Genomic DNA, 21,016 nt, shown 5'->3' with positions numbered 1-21,016 from the left:
CATTAGAGCCTGCAGGCCAGTGAACTGTATATACAGAGGAGTTACTCAGTTACACCTCAGTTTTTAGCACAGGCAGCACTGGTAAAAGCCCATTTCCAGTAAGCAGTAATTTAACAACAAAGCTGCACAGTGTACAGTGAATGTAGATCATTTGTGCACAGACAGTGGAAAACACACAGGGGCTACACCCTCCAGAGGTGACATGATAGCCAACTTCTTAAGCAAACTTGAGCAAATGTTCTCCCCCTCTCCTCCTTAGTGGGTCATGGGAGTGCATGCAGAGGCTTATGCAACAGTTGAAGGAGCATGTTTCACCAGCGGTGGTGCCGGTGGCTGGATCTCCACGGTGCTGCATGTCAGACCAGCTCGGATGACTGGACTGTGTGTGATTAGGGGATTGGGTGGGGCCTCTCGGGTACCCCTCGTCGCTAGTTTTGCAGCGCTGCACACCATTTGCAGCATTCATGTTCATTACTCATTTTCATAGATTCTGCAGACTGACCTGTGTGGTGCAGAAGATGTGTGTGTGACTGGCAGTGTAGTTATGTAAGAAGCAGGCCATGTTTCACTACTTCTAGGTGAAGCGTTCCCTCAAACACCTAAAGGTTTTTTATTAGTGTGTCCCCAACTGAGTGGAGTAGAGCCTTTGAGGCAGTGTGGGTTAGTCTGAGGCCGTCTTTTAGCCCTGAGGTTGTTTACTCAGCATTTCATCTCCCAGGCTGCCCCGCTCAGTGGGACAATCTTTCTGTCTGTGGATGAGCCTTTTCAACTGCTGCCTGTCACCCCTCTACAGTCTTTAGTTACGCTAACTTTTACTGCCGACGTTCTCTAAACTGTGAGGATCCAGTTTGGATGAGCCCACCATCGCTGGCAGTCAATGTTTTTCTGAGCCGGGGATTTAATATGCCTGTATGGGAACCTTGGCTCGGTTAAAATCCATTGTCTTTTTGTCTTTTTTTTTTTTTATATTTGTATGTTGACATAGTCATGGTAACAGTGGTGATTAGAACCATTTCTGCAGCGTGATTTCCTCTTCTTTGAAAAAAGGAAAAAACATCCTGATTCATCATGACTCAGGCTTTTTACGCTGCTCTGTGTGTGTGTGTGAGTGTGTGTGTGTGTGTGTCAGAGAAAGGGGCGTATGTGTGTGTCACTGGCAGAGATAATGTAGGCTTCAGCTATAAATACCAAATGTGTCACTATTGTGAGGGCTGTATAACCTGAGGAGCATGATTACACAGGAATCAGTAACTCTTGGCTCAGTGGGGGGGACAGTTTTTTTTTCAGTTATTCTGACTAAAGCTGCATTATGAAGGTGGGTTTCTTATGTCAAGGTGTGTTCATGCTGAATACAAAGCAAATTAAGTGGCCAAATTGCATGAATTGTTAATTGAAATACACCAGTGGACACAAATAAACAAAAGAGTTGCTTCAGAAAGTGTGAACTGAGGAAAAGACACCGAAGTTGAAACAATTGAATTCTGGCTACACGCACTGATCTAAACCATCGAAACAATGTCTTTTCCAGTACTGACCTAATTACATGGATCAAGTATCAGCCAGATAAAACAGATGCAGAGTCACTGTCATTATGATGTTGTAACAGTGCAAGTTTATAAATCCTCTAGAACATTCAAAGCCTAAGAAGAGTTTTAGTGTGTGAAGGTCTCCATTTGTTGTTAATTAAGGTGTAGTTCATGTTACCCTACACATAGACGAATACATAGATCAATGATTCCAAGTTCTACAAAGGAGGATTTACAGTTTTTTTTTAATGAAAAATTAAAAAACAGCAACGGTATCAGATATTTACTTATACAATTTCAATTCCCCAAATTAAAGTGTTGGTTCTGGTATCACAGATTTGGTGTGTTTGCACATGTTGGGAGGCACATTTCCTGAGTTAAATGGAAAAAAGATTCCTTTGTCTCAGTGTGAAGTGACTCAGTTATTTGTACTTCAGCAACAAATGAATGACAGTTTTGCAGACACATTTTAGCGTGGAATATGACGCCGCACATGTCATGATGTTAGGTCGCAGACATTCTGATGCTGTTGGTATTAGACATGGATTGTTTCGTAGATGTGATTGGATTGATTAAGAAAACCTCAATGGCTAGTCTCTCTCAATTATCCACTGGATTGGTGATGGACACATATTAGATGTATATCATGGTTTGGAGACATACTGAGATCAATGCATTTCTTTGTCAATTTCCCTCATCTGCCTCACAAGCACTGGATTCCCCTTCCCTCCCCAGATATTAACTGCAGCCTAAAAATGTTAGGTCGGTCTACCAATAATTAGGATCCATTCCGAGAAGACACCTTGTGTTTTAAGTTGTATCTCTGGGATGTGTAAGAGCGAACCGAGAAGTATCTTGGCTAGACTGATGGATAGGAACTTATTTTTGATTGGACCCTATACCGTACGTACTAGCAAAAAGTCGTTAAGATAGGGCTGTTGTAAAGTAAGCTACCGCTATCATTCTCATCCAGGCTACTTTCAACTGGCTCATAAGCTGCGAATGTGGCTTTTATATTTCACTTGATAAACTACTATCCAGTAGGATGAGCGCAGTTAACGAGGCACATCGCTTTGGTGGTGCTCGGTAGTAACACTGACTCGAATAGATCTGTTTCAGAGCAGATATTGACTCGTCATAGAAAAAGCACAGGTGTATTATAATATACACCATTATGACAAAATTAACAATAACTGTTCCAGCCAGTGAGCTAACATGCACGATTCGAGGGCCCTTAAACCTGCACACATGAATGTAATGCAGCCATGATTTATGTTATTAATTAAACTCGGGCTTTTCCTGGTATGACATGTTAAAGTTTCTACTGTGAAAAATGTCTGTTAACGCTGTTAGTTAATTAATCCCATACAAATTGACCTACCAAAACTTATTGTTGGTAATATTCTTGTATATATTCTCTGTATATTTCGGTTATTTCAAACTGTAATTCACCAGAAATGTATGGTGTGAAAATTTTGTTGCCTTTTAAGATGATCATTATTATAACATATAGGACCAGGAAATTGCAGACTCCTATCATCAGAAACCATCTGTTATATATTGTACTCAATCTTACATGAGCCGTTACACTAAGTTTCTGTTTTTTATTAGCCAATCAATGCTCTTTGTTAACAAGGTTTTTCTCTCTGTCTGTCTTTTAGGACAAACTGTTCCTCAGTGTAATCACACTTAGGACCTAAAAGGATTCATAAATGTGAGTATACAGAGCATTATCAACAGGAAATATTAATTTTGCGTTAAACCCTTGATCTACATCTGACTGATCTAACTTAAACTCTACACAGACATGGCGGAGGTGTTTGGCTAAAACACTTACTCATATCAACCTTAAACTATCCTTTAAAACCAAAAGACAAAGATCCTGCATTCCACTCTGTGTTTTCTCCTACTAAAGTAGTAGTGAATGTGATAATAACTTCTGTAATGGCTGCCAATTTTCTAAGCAAAAGACCCATTTACCCCCCCCCCCCCCCCCCCCCCCCCCCACCCATTTTCTTTTTCTACAGATTTGTACACAGGTCCAGATCCGCCTCCCCATGCAGAACTCCATGAAATGAATAAAGCACCACAGCCTATAACAGGACCCCCCTCCACCCCCCACCCTGCCCCCTCCCCTGGCCTTTCACAGGTAAGGAACCCCCACTACTTCTCTCTCTTTATCGGCTTTTTTAGGGTGTGTTTGCACTATTGTGCTTAGTTTCTCACCAGAAAAAGGGCTGCGCCAACAGGAGGGTTTTTTTGCAGATAATGAAAAGCAGATCAATACATTTTCTCTGGAGGAGACTTGCTGCAGCTGTTCTTTGGTACAACTCCCAACCTGACACACAATTGTTGTACTGGTGATAATTAGAAATAACTTCATCCATGTTTACTACTGCCAGTGTGTCCATTTCCTGCCCTATTCTCACATTGTCAGCTCAACTCGGCCTGCTTCATCTTATGTAATTATCCAGGCCACAAAAAAGCGTGGTTGATACCTCGCGGTCCTTGTTAAAATAAGATGCTGTTGACCACTTGTCTACTGTACGTTCTCGCTTTTTCACTCCCTCTTCCTCCTGCATCCCACTCTTCTCCCGTTGATATCACTTCCTGTCTCTTGCAGCCCTCATTCCCCCCTGGGCAGCCCCCTTCTGTTGTGTTTGCCACCCCACCGCCTCCACAAATGAACCCAACACCACAGCCCCGACAGGTAGGCCCGCCCACTGCTCACCCACCCCACAGCACAACTACACCCATACATAGGTGGACTCTGCTGTATTCCAGAAGAAGTCTCATGTTATTAAAAACAAATTGAGCTAAAGTACATCTTTGAGGTCTTTCCTTCCCACTGCAAATGTCACTGCGTCTGCATGTTTGGCATAATTACCGCTACCTGTCGCTATCTGAGATCTTCCCAATGGAAAGCATCGCGTGCAGCCTCCCGACTGCATCTGTGAATTTCTTAAAATGCCTGCATGTGTGTTTGCCTACTTCTCACCAGTTCTGCACCATTTTTTTTAAAAAGTCAGTGTTATCTTGTCCTTCATACTCGACCCTGACAGAGTCTCACAGCCTAGCGTGCAATATGCTCACACATTGGCCTTAACTCCACTATGTTTTGTAGGCTACGTGTTAATATATACATTATTTAACCGTTATGCAGAGCTTAAAGTTCTCGGGCACCGTGCCTGATTTCAGGCATAGGGCAGTTTTATATTCATCTAATACTTAATTCAATACATTGTACATATTTCCTCTGGGATGACTTTTCAGGCTTACAAATCTTTTGTTGCTTTAATCTCTGGTTATGTTTCTGTATTCAAGTTTTAAATATCATCATTATGCAGTCTTATCCATATTTATTATTTATCATTTCCAGTGAAGTCTACTGAATTGAGCAGGTTTATCATGTATTTTTTATCTGTTAAAATAACAAGATTCCTGTTACATTGTTAATGAATTGGTAGGCACATACAAATTGGGTAAAACAAATGGGGGAAAAAGTAACAGAAAGTGAGCATGACTGATGCTGTCAGTGGGCTAAAAATGTGAATGATTGTCAGAAAAGCAGCTTTCCACCGTTTTCTTTCTGAACGATTTTATATCGGCCTTTTAATTGTGCTTTTTATGGTGCAGAAGTGGAAGGAGGCTGTCTGAGAGTGAAGCATGGATCTCGTGCTTTTGTCTTTAACCTCTGTCCTGTCTGCCTCTCCTCCTCTAGTTTGCCCCAGGGCCCCGGCCTATACATCAACAGGTACTAACAACACAACTGACTCACCTGACTGGGGGTGGGTGGGTTTTCTATGCTGCCACACTGCAACACAAGGAGCAGTAGATGAAATGTAGATGTTCCAATGGGTGTATTGATTTATGAACTAAAAACATGACTGTGGACATCGATCCCCTCTACTGAATCAAAGAGCTACACTTACTTTACACGATGTTGAGCAGAATCAATAATGCGATAATGCTTTAGGGCTGATCTTTGCTTTTATGAAAACATTTATAAATGAATATTTAGGATACTTACATTGATTGATCTTCCACTGAGCTATTGTGAGGAAATTAAAAAGTATTTCTATAATCAAATTCTAAACCAGAAACTGTGATTATTATTCCCCAGATTATAAAAAAATATCTAGACGGCAGAGAATATTAATTACAAGTGATGTCGTGGTATCAGGGCTGATCTGGGCATATTTTATCAGATCCATATCAGCTAAAACAAACTAGATCAAATAATTTAGTTACTCTACTGTATTTTGTTCACCTCACCTGTGTTGAAAAGCTGACAGTCAACACTAGTGTGGAAATTTCGCTGCCTGTGTGAGTGAAAAATTAGACCTGTGAATGTGAAAACAGGTGTTTCACCAGCCTTCATTAAAATGTTATGAGAAAGTGATAGGTTTGATTGAAAAAATAAACACACCAACACCAGTCTTTGTTTCAACTAGTAAACACTGAGGTGATTAAAGCTTCATCTTCTGGTGATAGTTTCTGAGTTTTAGTCTGCATCTTATTATAAACTAGTCCTAGTTTATTGGGATTCACTGTTCTGCCTATTCTCTGCATGCTGCTTGTTAATTCAGTGCTTGGCTCAGAACGGATGGTTTCTGGGCGCTTTGCTCTAACTGATTGTGGTGCTCTCTTTCTCCCAACCCTTCCTCTCCCACCCTCTTCTTGCTTCCATTTGATGTGTCTCTGTGTGTGATCTGTGTTTGCGCTGCTGAAGGGAAGCTTCAGATCGCTACAGGTAACTCAATTTCCTCTTTCTTCAATTTTTTCCGTCCTTTTTTTTTCACATCCTCTTGAGGAGTGCATATGTGTGTGTCTAATATTTGGCAGTGTTGTACTTTGTTGGCTTGATGTCATTTTGCTGGCTACGGTGGTTAGCTCCCAGGCCAGCAGCAGAATGTCAATGAGGAGGCTCTGAATGAACCAGCATTAGCTGCTTTATCTCTTCTGGCAGGCAGGGCCAATATGTTTCCAGTTGGAGTCTAGCCACAGATTCATGGACAAACTATGAGCCTAGCCATTAGGCTGGACAAGCTAGCTCCACTTGGTCCAAGAGATAAAATCATACGAGGGCATGGGAGATGGTTTTTATGTCAGAGGTTTCAGAAAGGTAACTAATTCCCTAATTTCTCTCTCTGTCTTTCTCCTTCCCCTGTTTCCATCCTGTTCTTCTGTCAACATGTTCCTGTGGCTTCTCTTTTTGTCTTGCTCCTCTACATCTATTCTCTGTCCTTTCAATGCCTGTTCCTCCTCACCTTGCTTTGCTATGTCACCACCTTTTTACCCCTCTTTTCTCATCCTTTACACTCCCTCCACACTCCACCTTGGCTTCCTTCCCTGCCTCTTCTCTAGCCCTACTACACCAACAGGGCCAGCCTGCCTCCCAGCAGTGGGCCCCGGGGTGTCCCACCCAGCAGCGCCCCTCGGCCTGTGACGCCAACCCATGTCTACCAGCCGGGCCCTGGATCCCAAATGATGATGATCCCTGGCCAACAGTTGCCCTTCCCCAGCTCACCGCAGGGACCTACCTACTTCATACCGGGACAGGTAGGAGGCAAAAACCAGCGTGTGTTGAAGTCATGGTAGCCAGATGGTAGAGAGCTGAAACAGCACACCACTGATGCACAAAATAGATGTTTAGTTTTCCATGCTCTGTATTTATGTTTGGATCGAAAAAACATTTCTGAATTAATTGGAGTGGAACAGAATTGGAACAAAATACATATACAGCCCTGTCGAATGGAGGGTTTTAGTGCGGACCCACTCTGTGAATTTTTTAATAGTCCATGAGCAATTTCTTTCTGTCTTGGGAGCCTCTGTGTCTGTTGATGGTGAGCAATAGTCAGAGATTCCGAGTGTATAACATTGGGCATGTGGGACTTTAATGATCTACATCTAGATTAGCATAGATGCTAGCGTGTGTGACATGTTAGGGTGTATCAGTCAGTGTATTGACATCTTATGACAATAGAGAAATGTAGACTTGAAAAGAAAAAAAAAATTCAATTAATTCAGTTTTATGATAAGGCAGGTGATATTCCATATTTTTATTATTTAAACAAACCCTGTGAAAAGACTAAAACTAACAATGTGTTTGTCTTTCTGACTTCCTCAGCCTATCTGTAGCTCTGAACCACAAATCCTTTTGTTCTTACTGAAGATGTAAATCTGTAAAAATGGTTCACTAATATATATACTTTCATTTTCTAAAAAGATTAAATAAAAATAAATCCTCAGTGAGTATTTATGGTAGCAGGACAGTGTATGTGCCCATGTTTATGATAATGAGAGAACATGTCAAAGACTCCACCAGACTTATACTTGAACATCTTATCCATAAAATATAATTTAGTTCAAACTGCACCTAAGCTGTGTATGGTGAAAATAAGTGTCGTCTGGTGCAGGCCTGTGTGTGCTCATAATGCAGTTAAGGAACATCATTATTTATATTGCTACTATGACTATATCTAATGATTTTTCTTTCCTCTTCCTCTCACTCCTCTCTTCCTGTCTTATCTTTCATGCTCCCACTTGTTTGTTTCCTTAGTACCGCTCAACAACCTATGTGGCCACACCCCAGCAATACCCCGTACCAGCGGGCACCCCAGGCTTCTACCCAGGCACCAGCCCGGCTGAATATGGTACTTATGGTAAGAGGCTCTACCTGGGCCTCACCTGACACTCACACACAGAGACACATGGCAGAATCAATAGCAAGCACTGGTCCAGGGACTTCCTCAGTCAGAGAGCTATTTATTAAATTAAAAAGTAGAGGAACAACAAACACATAGCATAACATTCTTAAAGGTGAAGTCAGTGACTCTGCTCCAATAGACTTTTTGTCAAAGTCAGTGAATATCTCCTCACGGTCAACGTATTATCCGTTCTGTGCGCGCGCTGACAAAAAACTGGTGTCCATACACAGCACTGGCTCTGTAAATGGGCATGTAAACACAGTGGCTCGGAGCGAGCCATACAACACTACTCCAGCCAATCAGCAGCAGGGGGCGTTCATGCTCATGCTCAGACACAGGCAAGTCATCAGAGCAGCTGTCTGTGTGAGGACATGACAGTCTCCCATCTCCAGCACCCGTTGAGGGAGTGCTGGCGAACTGGAGAGAGAGAGGCTGTGGCCACTTCAGATAGAAGGTGTTCTCTCACAGAACGGATACGCTTCCATTTTATTACATCTATCAATCTACACTGAATCCGAGACCCCTGCATTTTTTTACTGTCGCATTCAGTGAGGTGTAATCTGAGCAGGCAGCTGTTTAAATCACACAAATATCCCGCTGTGTATATGTATGTGTTTTCAACATATTAACCGTATCAATTAATCAATAAATACAAACACTGTTGATTTCTTCCCATGGAGCCAACATGTAAACTATTTTGGTTCAGTAAATTTCTGCTGTCAGTCAGCCTGGTGAAGGCAGTTTGTCCAGCCGCTGTCCTCTCAGCTCCCCAGGAGTTGCAGCTGACGGCTGCTTCTGTGGACAGAGACACTGAACGCAGGTTGAGTGAGAGGTGAGGAGGCTGCATAGAGGCAGAGAGTATGGATGAACTGTTGTGCTCACATGGGACGAAATATTTTTCCCGCTCGTGATAATGTGTGAGAGGAACAGAAGTGAATCTACAGCTAATAAATCGCTCTGAATTTCGCCATATTTCTCTTTTGGTTGTTGCCTTGGCGATGTGTGTCCATGAATTTGGGGGGTGGAGCTTTTGAAGAAGCATGAAGGGATGGGTGTATTTGACTTGAGTGCAGGTATGGAGTATGGCACACTAACAAACGGAGGCATATGTAAAAACCTACCAAGATCATCAGTAATGGTTACTGATGATTTGGACATTACCCCAATCAAGGCAGTTGTTGAGTTCATCTAAATTTTAATCATAATTTTACCCCTCAACTTCACCTTTCCTTTAGTTTGCATAGTCTTCATGTTTTTCAGGTCATTCGTGGGCTTTGTTCATCTGCTGCCCTACTTTGGCCCACACCTAAGCTTTTGTTTGAGAGCCTTCCAGTTTGTTTTGTATTCTTTTCATATCAATATTAACAGAAAAGCACTGATCTCCCTTTAATAAACCACATACTTATGTTGCTATTAGTTGTGGTTACCTTTATCTGAACCCAAAAGTCGTGTCAGTGCTTACAACACTTCTTTTTGCTGAAGGCATTTCTGTTTAATAAGAAATGAGAAGTAACAGACCAGCTGGTTTAGAGCACAGAACAAAACTGATGGCACCTGCTAAGAATCTTTTATTGTAGCAGTGGAGATCCTTGGGGCAACTCAAGACATTCATACATACATACATTAAATCATGTTGTAGCATGTAGCAAAGCAATGTGCTTGCTTTTTTTTTTAAAGCAAAAGGTTTTGTCGTAAGTTCCTCAGAACCAAAGAGCAGCAACATATCTCTAGACTTGGATTTGTGCAGTGACATTCAGCAATTACACAGGGAGAAATCAGCTAAGGTTGCCTTTTCTTTTCCTCAACCAACATAAACCATATGAGCATAATGAAATGCAGCTAGTAGACAAGCTGTTGTCAGCGAAGGGTGTGGCTGCATTCTGGAAAATGTCAGAAGTCGCTGACTGTCAAAGCAGGTTGAGTGAAATGGATACACTAGAAAAGTAAAGTATGTCAGCATAATAACATCTGCATTGGAACATTACAAATGTTCCATATGTAACAGTGCGGGAGTTCACAGAATATAACTATCACAGAGTAGCTCATACACGTGGACATTTCTGGGTTTTAACCTCTGTGGTAATTCACTCCAGTCATCCTCTTTTATCTTAAATTTACATAACTTCTCATCTACTGAACAAAGTAGCACTGCAGACATTTTTTGCAGTTGATTCCATGTGTGCTTACACCCTCTAGAGGCGGCCGAGTGTCAGTGCACCACAAGAACTGATGATGCCCTGAAAACAAACTTGCTGACCCCCCACTGGCAGGCATCTGAACTATGTGTTGTCTTTGTTTAAACTGTAGCTCATCAGCAATAGGATGCTCAGGCTTGAATACAGGCCTGTTAAAAACACAATTCTTCCCATTAGGTTTTCCATGTCATGCTCTTTGCACTTCAGTGCTGTATGATGTACATAAACAATGCCTCTGCACATTCTGCACCTACAACCAGCAATAAAAGATAAGGTCTGTTTTTTTGTTTTTGGTAGATGCAGTGTAAATCATCCTTTTGCTGGAATATAAAGTAATTCTATAATTTATTGGTTGCAGATTCAGTTGGTTGACATTGTCCTCAGGCAATTAGGGTTTAGTAAAGGAAGCAGGAATTTAATTGGCTTATATCCAGTTTACTCTTTAAGTAAAAGGTAATGTAGGGAATATATAAAAATGCTATTGCTAAAATGCTAGAAAAGACTATTTCTTGGCTGGGATCAATGACTTCCTGCAGTCTTGTCAAGTAAGGTTGCCAGACAACCAGTGGTTACAAAATTGCCAAGAAATAGTCCTATGTTTAGAGGATACAGTGTTTTTTTTTCTAAATGTCAGATTGCATACAAGAGAAATCATTCCAATGTAATGTACAGGATTCAGGATTTTCCCGATCTGCTTAGGCCCTCTACACTGTATATAATGTTGGTCTTCTTACTAATCCTGCACCTCAGACTCCCATGTTCTCAGGTGGTCTCTGCTTAACGCACACTTGAGTTTGAAGAGCATCATTCTCATTTTTCCAAGTGATGTGAAATAAAGAGGTAATGACTCTGACTTTGAAAGAAATAGAACTAAACAGTTAGTTGCAATTATATCCTTAGTGCCAATTTATGATCTGAATGTTCTTATTCTAGTGAAACCCTGATTCTTATACACATTATTGTATTATTTGAAATGAAAATGGTAAAAAGGTATTCCTGAAAACCCATCACAGGTCAACTTCACAATGCTTATTCCAAGAAAAAGAGATGGTTTCCCCCTTTTTCCTCTGATAGCAACACACCAGAAAAACACAGTTTGTTTCATACTGTGTATCTGTTATGTTTATTGGTGTGACTCTGCCGGGCTTGGTGCTAATTCAACAGTAGCAGGTTACTGGTTGTATGAGAGCTACATGGCTATTTATGCTAGATATTTATTTCACCATCTGAGACATAATGTCCCACCTGTTTGCTTGAAGTTGTTTGTCACATTGGTCATTCTGCGAGTCACATGTCATGACATCAGGGTGCCACATGATCCTAAATAACGGGTCATGTGACAGTGAGTTATGGCTCTCAAACTCTGGTGTCTGATTGACTGGCTTGACCATTATATTTGCTCTGAGAGTGCAGTGCTGCAGAGACATTCAGGGCTGTTGTAGGTATCCACAATGTCACAGAGGCAATAATGAGCCTTTGCCTTCAGGATCTGCATAAAATTCCAAATAGAAAAATGACCCCAGAATATCATCCCCCCCCCCCAGTCATCTAAGTGGTACAGTCTCTCTGAGATGTTTTCTAGCAGTCAGGTAAACATACACATACATTGTGGTCTTTTGACAGAGCATGGTGACAGGATATTTTTAAGACTCCCACCCCCCAAGTTGTATGATTTGCTTAACTCATTTTATAGGAACAGCCTCCACTCGCTTTGTAGTAGGCTGTGATGTCTTTGCCAGCACAGATCAGATCACTTACCTAGGGCCTGCATGCCAACGCAGAGGGTTCAGTAAAAAAAAAAAACACTGGGTTGTAGAAAAAGTTGAACGTGGCTCAACTTTTGCCAAACTACAACACAATGTCCTCCAGCATGCCGCATGCACTGTGTTGGCCAGTTAAATACATGCAAGATTACTTTGTAATGTGAAAACTGTACTGTTAATCTCTCAATCTTTACTGCGAAAGATGAAATATTTGCCACTCTGACTTTCTAAAAGTACTAGGATGATTTCAGCACATAGACTTACAATGGGAATAAAATGGTTTTAGCCTTGAGATGCTTCTGGAAAACAGGGCCCAGTGTTGAAAAATCTTACATCAGATGATTATAAACTGCTGTACCGTGTTTTGGTGTCTTATAGCCTTCATAAATCTATTACTCAAACTGGACTTTCTGGATCCTATTTCATGTCTCACTGGTACCTGGAAAAAAAAACACACCCCCACTCACACAGACTCTTGCGTTGTTTTAACGCAGGGCTGCTTTTGGTCTGAACATCCACTAACAGTTTAGTTTGCCTGCCAGCACAAAGGGAGGGGGAAAGGGAGGGAGGTGAAAAAAAGTGAAAGGCAGGGAGGAATCAGGAAGGTCAGAGGGAGGAGCAAAACGAAGACACGCTGGAAGAAGGAGGGCTTAGCATTAAAAGGAGTCATTCTGAGAGGGCACCTGTAGAGAGGACAGGAAGAAGTAAGAGAGGGGGTTTGAAGAGAAGCCCCCTCTCCATTTTACTGTCCAGACGCAATTTTGCATTCAGCAGGCATTCAGCATGGGGAATCGTGGGTCTCAAGAACAGGAGGACTCTCAGGGTAGGTGTTGTCTAGACTGTGTGTCTTTTTGCAGCCCCCTCCCCTCCTCTTACCATTGCTCTCTCATTCTCCTGTACTTTGTGAGTCATATCTCAAGCCTCTTATTTACAGTATTGGGACGTTGTCCAATAAAAGTCTCATTCTGGCTTTCTGGTTTCGAACATGCTCCCCTTCTCCCTCTCTCTGTCCTTCTCTCTTTCTGTCTTCCCTCCCTCTCCCTCTTGCGTGCACTCTTCCCCCAGCCGGTGTGGGTTTTTGACTATATTTAGGCTGTGCTGCTCCTGGTCAACAATGCAGACTCAGTAATGTGAGTTAGACTGAAATGCATGCAGAGGGGGAGAGAGGCAGAGTGAGAGCTAGCCACCGCCAGGCTGAAAGAGAGGCCTCTTCAATCTGAGGATTTTTTTTTTTTTTTTTTTTTTTTTTTTTTTACCTCAGTCCTTCCTTGCATCTGAGTGTGACAGAGAGAGGGTGTTTTTGTTTCTGAGCTGTAACTGAGGCCAGTTAGAAGACCAGGTAATATCACTGAAGATCTACAGTTCCAGTCAAAAGTTTGGACGCACTTTCCCATTCCCTTGTATGAGAAAGTGTGTCCAAACTTTTGACTGGTACTGTACATGTCTTGTTGACATTATTGACCGGGTAAGCTAATAGAGATTGTTTGAACGTTTTTTTCCTTGGTCACGTTGGCAGGAGTTATCTTGATAAATTTGTGAACATGATCAATATCCATGGCCTTAAGAAATAAGGGACCCCAATGCAGTGCAGGACAGAGGGAGAGACTGCTGTGTCATGGTCTGAAGGCCTACCTGCATAGGGCTTTCAAGGCGCTATGTCTCCTTCTGGTAACTGATGCATTCAGAGTCAGACACAACAAGAAGTGAGATGTTGAGATAGCACAAAAGCATTCAAAGTCAGTAGAAAGACATACAGATTTGAGGCAATGATGTGGATTTCCACTAGTTGCTGTAATTAAGTGTGATTGAGAACAACGTGTTGGTTGCAGGTTGTGTTACTCCACTGCAGTAATGTTCAGAGGGAGGAGCAATAAGAAAAGGAAGTGGTAGAAAACACATGTGCAATTTGTGTTTTTGGTAATTTTTCAAGAAGTTTAATTATAGTCACCTGATGTATGATTACATTACCTAGAGGGCTGCAACAACACACAAGTACTCAACTTTGCTCCAGTGAAGCGAAACAAAAAATCATCTTGTATCTGACTGAAAGCTGCAAGTACCAGCAGGAAAACAGCTGCACAGTTGTAGATGCTTAATGCAAGGCTTTATTTGACTGGAAATGTCAAAACAGGCTGGCCAATTACAGCAACAACATCATGTTTCACATTGTTAAGAATATCAGTAAATAATACTCTTGGCATGGGATAAGAATATGATTACAAAACCTTTGTGGAAATTTTCTTATTTGCTTTTTGTCAAGAGGTACATGAGAAGATTGATACTACTGTCATTGTCTGCATGGTAAATATGAAGCTGCTGCCAACAAAATCCACTATCCAGAACCTCTCAAGCTCACTAATTTACTTGTTATAGTTTGTTTATTTAATCTGTATCAAAACCGAAGTGTAATAACAGCAAGTTGTGATTTTTAATGGGGGTTATGTTTTGCACTATTTCTTGGCTAAGCACAGCGACTTTCTAGAGTCGCTAGTTGCCTGGCAACCTCACGATGTCAACAGGACTCCAGGAAGTCACTGCACCTGGCCAAGAAATAGTTGAAAAAAGTTGTAAAACCACTGAAAACTAATTCAGGTCAATTTTCCAACCAATATTGGATTTCTACATACTGTACGGTTTTATACGGATTAAAGAAACAAGACATATTACATATTAATTAGTGAGCTTTAGAGGTGCTGGTAAGTGGACTTTTTTTACCTCTGGAATGGCTAGCTGTTTCCCCTTCTGGTCCATGTGCTAAGCTAACCTGATTGCTGAGGTTGCCAGGCAACTTGCGGAGACTCTATTAAGTGTCTGTGCTTGGCCAAGGAATAGTGCAGCACATAACCCTTGCAGTTTATTCACTTAAGTTTTAGCACTTATACACAAAAGTGTATTTCCTCAAACTAATGTGATTAATTGGTCTGAATATCTGTATCCGTATCTGTGTATGTATATCCGTTACAATTATTCTTAATTACTAGTACAGTGCCCGTTCAAAACGTATCTGTTGGGAGCAGTTGCTTGGCCTCTGGCTGCCACTTAAACACATAGAAAAATGAATACAGTTGATTTGAGGTGTGAATGAGTATATACGCCAACAACATGAAAGAAACTAACATTCTTTTATACACAGATGATATAAATAATAGGTAGGCTACTCTAATAGTAAATAAATGTTCTTTTCTCATTTCAAGTAAATAAGGGCTGCATTTAAAAATAAAATAATGTGCATCCTAAAATAAAGTGGATTAATCATATTGGGCTCTTAGATCATTCCTATTTTCTGTGCCTTCGGTTTGAGTGGCTATGTTTGCTCCAAAGATTTGTGCTTTGTCTTTTGTGATGCTTCACGATCTCAGAACATATCAGACAAACTGGTTTTGAACTGCCCGTGTATTTCCTTCGTTTTACACCCATAACTACAGTAATTATGTATTGGGCTCTCAGCACTTCCAAAATGCGGGTGACCTATGCTCAACAATGTACCTGAACGCCTCCTGTGTAGTCACTCACTGCTGCTGATGATCAGCTAAACGTGCTGCTAATGATAGCTTTCTGTCTAGACACGAGTTAAGAGTGTCAATTCTTGATTTTCGCTGTCTACTTTTCTCTTTTTAGAGCACTTTTCTCTGACTCGTGTCACACCTTGTCTCTGGTTTCTCCCTGACATGCTGGAGTCAGTCAGCAGAGCCCTGAAGCTCCATCCTGCCCCTGCACAGAGCAGAGCGGCTTGCTGATCGCTGGTTTATTCAAAGTTTATTAATATTTAACATATCACGTGTCCAAATTGCTCTAAATTCGACACTGCACTCCGTTGGGTCCCCAGCCATACATCCACCAAGTGTGGAGTCAATTGGATGAACGATTTAAGAGATACATGAAGGACATACATACAGACAGACATACAGAGATTTCTTCCTTTAGTAGGTAGATTATTCTTATAAGTTTTTAACCTTGTATTAATTAATTTATTTGCTAATTCATTTACTCATCCATCAGAAGCTTCATTCTTTGAGAGTAGCCTGTCCATATTTAGCAAAGAGTTGTAACCCTTAATAGGAAGTAAAGCTCTCATTCAAACATTTCCATCTCTCTCTGAAAGATGCTACACTGGTCATAGGAATATTATCAGGACACTAAAGCCTAAACTTGCCACTGATTACTCTTTAAGCTAGGAATTGAAGTTTAATTTAGGTGTGTGTACACTGCTTGTACATTGTTCTTTACTAGAGCATTAAATAGATTCCTAAAATGTAAATTTAAGTCTAACACATCCTCAGTTGGCAGTGAGAGGACTTAAGTACTTAAAAAAGTGCAATTACCTCACTGTTGTGACATTATAACTTTACCATGAACATAAAACTGCAGCTGTTGCACTGCAAATCCACAAGAAATAAAACCTTCACAACTTTGTGATGCAGCTTTGCTAACTGCCTCAACTTAGCCTCACAGGAGGGGGTGATGTTGGTCCTCATTGTGTAAACACAGGCTATATGCTGTTTAGCTAATGTGTGTGTCTGTGTGCATCAGACTGTTTGTGTCAAGTTATGGATATAGGATTAAGCCAGTGTGTGTTGGTTTACATTCTTCTCTCTGTCTGATCCACAGCAGGGGCCTACTATCCTGCCCAGCCTCAGTTCACTCCCTCGGTGCAGGCAGCACCCGTCATTATGAATCCTGCCCCTCAACAACAGCAACCGCCACCTCAGCCTCCCCAACACATCCCCACCAAACGGGAACGTAAACAGGTACTATTCACTATTCTACCTAATTGAACACAGGACAGTGTGGCTTTGAGAATTCATATCTGCTTCAGAGTTTCCATATTACCTGCTGATGAGAATCAACCACTAGTGGTGTTAAACAAATGTTCCCCTAAAATGGAAATTTTCTTATCAACCCTATTTGAACAAGATCTGTTTATCAGGGCAGGTCAGGTACTTAAACTTGTACTATTATTTTATGTTAATTCCATCTGAATACATCACATCTGTGTCTGTACTCATAAGAACATTTCAGCCTCAAACAGCTACAGTGAGATAAAGTCAAGGTTCCTATGATAATGTTAGACCTATCTGAACATACATCTCAGTGATATTGCAGACTAAGAGCAACATTTTTGGCTCTTCAATGATGGAAAAAAGTTTGGTAACTGCTGTGTACTGTATTTTGAGATAATGCTCACCCTTATCTGTTTGCTACAACTTGCACAATCACCTGAACAGTGAGGAGTATAGAAGATAAATTTAGGATGTGTGTTATAAAGTATTCTTTCTGAATACAGCTATTGACAACTCACCCTCAAGCCAGTCTAAACACAGTCGAAGTTTGTCTACATTTTGTCGTTCTCTACGTCGCACAGCTATAGCTGCATGTCAGCCTTCCTCTAAAATACGAAGAGAGGCCACTAGCTAAGGCACTTAACTGAAATATCAATTATAAAATAGATGCAAATATTCCCATCATTCTGTTATGGAACCAAATACCATGCTCACCAGCTACTTTTGTTATATCCAAGTAAAAAATGCTTGAAGCTGACACATACCATACTTATGAATTCCACCTGGGAAGTGGGATCTCAAAGGAGCACATGAAAGCAACATGTCTTTTATTCAAGATCAACATACAGTTTTGTGTATGGGGGCAATTTAACTGAGATGGAAAAAAAACTGGACTTCTAGATGCACAATTGTTTGACTTCAGAACCTGTATGTACTATACTGTACAATCTGCTTTCACTAAATGAATTAATGAGAGCTCCAAACAGAACAGATGTCAACTTCTGTTGTTTTAGAGAAGGCTGGCACAGTGCTGCACGAGTTAACTGACCATATGGTATTCTAACAAACTTCACCATTATTTCCTCTCACAGGAGGCTTTATAGTTATTTATAAAGTTGTGTATTTTGAACAATATTCCTTAAACATTTTTAGGGACAGAGAAACGTCTGATTTGATTTCCTTGAAAGAATATCTTTTTCCATTAATACTAAGTCTTTACATAAACTGGCCAAAATGTATTATGGGATTCATTCAAGAAGCAGAAGTAAGTGAAATTTATTTATGTAGCACCTTTCTAGATTCACAATAAAGGTTCAAAACTAACAATTCAAAACTAATGATAGCCAACATGTATCAATGTTACCAAATAGGACACATGTATGATTTTCTGAGTGCTGCGACTTGAGAGAGAAAGAAGTTGATTAGAGTCAGTGTAGGTAAAATGTGAAAAATGAATGTTTTGTTGTTACATTACAGTCATCTGATATTAGTTTAATACCGTTTTCCATAGCAATCAAACAACCCAATGGTTTTCAGATAATATAGCTTAGCTAAAAGGTGTGTTGCAATCTCTCTAAAGATGATTCTAGACTCATTCTTGAGTCTGGACATGGAGTTCAGTTTACTGAGTGAAATAGATAGTTGTCATCTTGACCTTAACTTGGTGTGCTGTAAGACTAAGCTGCTGTAAGACATATTCTCCAGTTCTACAGTATGTCTAGTGTTTCCTCTCCTCTCTAAGATGGCCCTCGCCTGGTATGTGGTAGCTCGCTGTGAACTGTAGCCCCAGTTTGTGCCTCTCAGTAATCCTCGTTTTTACATTTGAGACTTCTGCAGTCTTGGTTACATTCCAGTCCAAAGACTGCAGGAGAAAGTGACACACTGAATCTCCTTGATCATCATGTATAATGCATCACCAGAACTAAAACTGGCACTGTTTTATTATCAGCGTCATTTATCTATTTTTTCTAGTATTTTATTATATTGACATATGTAGAAGAGTGTATGTTAGAGTAACAGTGTTTTCTTTCAGGAAAACATTGGCATATGTGCTGAGTCATCAGGTACTAAAGCTTCATGTAAAACGGATGATTACATGAGAGGCACAAAGCAGAGATACTGCATGTGAATAGGATTACAGTATTTGGGGACTGTATTTGCATGGTTTTTCCTCTTGCTACGTTCATCAGCTGTCAGTGTCTTGAAACTAGATGTCTGGTTTGAATTTTTCATCAGGTTGTGTTGGTTTGTGGTTAATTTTTTGCCTGACTGACCAAAGTTTGTTTCACTTAAACATTTCTCTCTGTTTGTCTTCCTTTTGTTTAAACTTAAATATATGTTGTGTTGAAAAAATGACGGCATCATTTTTACTTTATATTCCTATATAAAACCCTTTATACGTTAAAGCTTAGTGTTGTATGAATCCATTCATGTATCACTAGTCTTGATTTGACTAAGATTGCTGTTAGCATGAAGCTCGGGTCTTTTGCCACGAGACTTGCGTGATGTCTGGGTCCCTCTCACTGGGGAACTTGGCTGCTTATCAGTGACTGTGGTCGCTTAGGATGGACTTTGGCCCTTTCTCATGTGGGTCATCGGAGAAATTACAGCACAAATCTGATTGAGTGAGTGATGTTAGTGCTTCAGACATGAGATAGTTGCGTGTGCATAAGCTCACCACAAGCTTTGCATTCTTGGTTTTTGAGAGTGATGCATTTAAAGAGAGCAGGTAGAGATTTAGTGTCCTCTAAATGACACCTCAGCAGAAGCAAACCTTCCATTTACAGAAATGTGTGTGTTGAACTGAAAAGCTATTTTGCAAGTACATAAAGGTGCACAACTTTTGTGTGTGTCTGAACTTTCTTCATTTTAAAATGAGTATTTTCTATCTTGTAACAGTCATGTTTTGGAGATGGGTGTTTCACAACTGCCACCATCTACCTGGTGACATGCAATTTTCTTTTTTTTTCCCTACTTTCATGGTCCCTTGCTCTCCCTCTCGCTGTGTGTCAAAGAGAAAAGCCAGAGGGGAGGGGGGTGAAGGACATGTCAGCACATAGCTCAGCTCCACGTGGCCACTGGTCTCCTCCCCCTTCTGAGCCGGAAGGGCTAACCAGGCAGCCTTCCTCTGCTGCTGTGCCCCCCCCCCCCCCCTCCTGTGCTGGTTTCCTTTTGCTCTCAGAAGGGGTGAGTTTGAAAAAAAAAAAAAAATCTGAAGAGCGACTTGAGTGTGCAGGATGACAGAGCAGAGAGAGAGAATGAGGACAAGGGGGAGTTACTTCTGCTAGCTGAAGCTCATTTGATAACGATAACTTTTTTTTCTCCCCTGGAAACCCTCCCATTCCCCCCCTACCCTGCCCCTCCTTCCCTCTCCGGCCCCTTTAACTGTCTGTTAGTTTCTGTGGGCGGGGGTGGGGGGGGGGCGCATTCCAATACCATAGCTTTACAAGGCCAGTCACTTTATCCTTTTTTTCCCTCCTCCCTGTTCTGTTCAGCGTATGAGAGAGGGAGAGAGTGAGTCAAGTTGCTAGCTAGCTTACTGACAGTCAGGCCCAGCCCTGCTCTGTCCTGTTCCGCCGGCGTGTAGCTCTCTACCTCAGCCTGGATGTGTGTCAGTTAAACTGAGGTAAAAATACGCTGGCTACGTCCACCTACCGTTCTGCTTTGTGGGGTTTAAAGTCCAGCCCCGAGCCCGCTGGGACGACTACTCCAGCCCCAGGATGAGAGAGGCCCACTAGGGTTTGTATAATGCTCCAGGAGAGTAGCTGCCAACGGACTGAACCAGGTAAAGTTCAGTAGCTGCAAGCAAATATTGTTCTTAAAGTCAAAAGTAGACAGAGAAGCAACAGCGTTGTATGAGCTCTGTGTGAACTTTTACAGTTTAATCCAAGTCCAGTGACTGTGTGCGTCACTTTATTTAGCAGCATTCTGGTTTGTACCAGTTTCATGACAGCTCTAGCTTCCTACTGTAAGTATATAAGAGTATGAGTGAGAGAAAAAAAAAAAGAGTGCTGAATAGAAAACACGTGTTTGCAATGTATG

The 21,016-nt window shown here is 41.2% G+C and overlaps 1 protein-coding gene across 11 annotated transcripts in view; it reads left to right on the top strand.

Annotated features, from left to right (window-relative positions):
- Nucleotides 1-21,016, top strand: part of LOC137185696 (eukaryotic translation initiation factor 4 gamma 1-like) — a 40,608-nt gene that overhangs the window by 2,795 nt on the left and 16,797 nt on the right. For 2 of the 11 annotated variants that reach the window (XM_067594000.1, XM_067594004.1), the window contains exons 2-9: nt 3,188-3,240; nt 3,554-3,675; nt 4,150-4,236; nt 5,248-5,280; nt 6,259-6,279; nt 6,894-7,088; nt 8,089-8,191; nt 16,803-16,942. In XM_067594000.1, the coding sequence (XP_067450101.1) occupies nt 3,601-3,675; nt 4,150-4,236; nt 5,248-5,280; nt 6,259-6,279; nt 6,894-7,088; nt 8,089-8,191; nt 16,803-16,942 (654 nt within the window). In that variant the 5' untranslated portion in view covers nt 3,188-3,240; nt 3,554-3,600. Of the gene's footprint in view, nt 1-3,187; nt 3,241-3,553; nt 3,676-4,149; nt 4,237-5,247; nt 5,281-6,258; nt 6,280-6,893; nt 7,089-8,088; nt 8,192-12,858; nt 13,018-13,346; nt 13,534-16,802; nt 16,943-20,483; nt 20,760-21,016 lie in introns of those variants that run through there. The other 9 variants (XM_067594003.1, XM_067594011.1, XM_067594001.1 and 6 more) reach the window with 8 other exon arrangements.

Source organism: Thunnus thynnus, chromosome 7 (assembly GCF_963924715.1).
Source record: "Thunnus thynnus chromosome 7, fThuThy2.1, whole genome shotgun sequence".
In the NCBI taxonomy this organism is placed as follows: Eukaryota; Metazoa; Chordata; class Actinopteri; order Scombriformes; family Scombridae; genus Thunnus; species Thunnus thynnus.
This window is presented reverse-complemented; position numbering and strand designations above follow the sequence as displayed.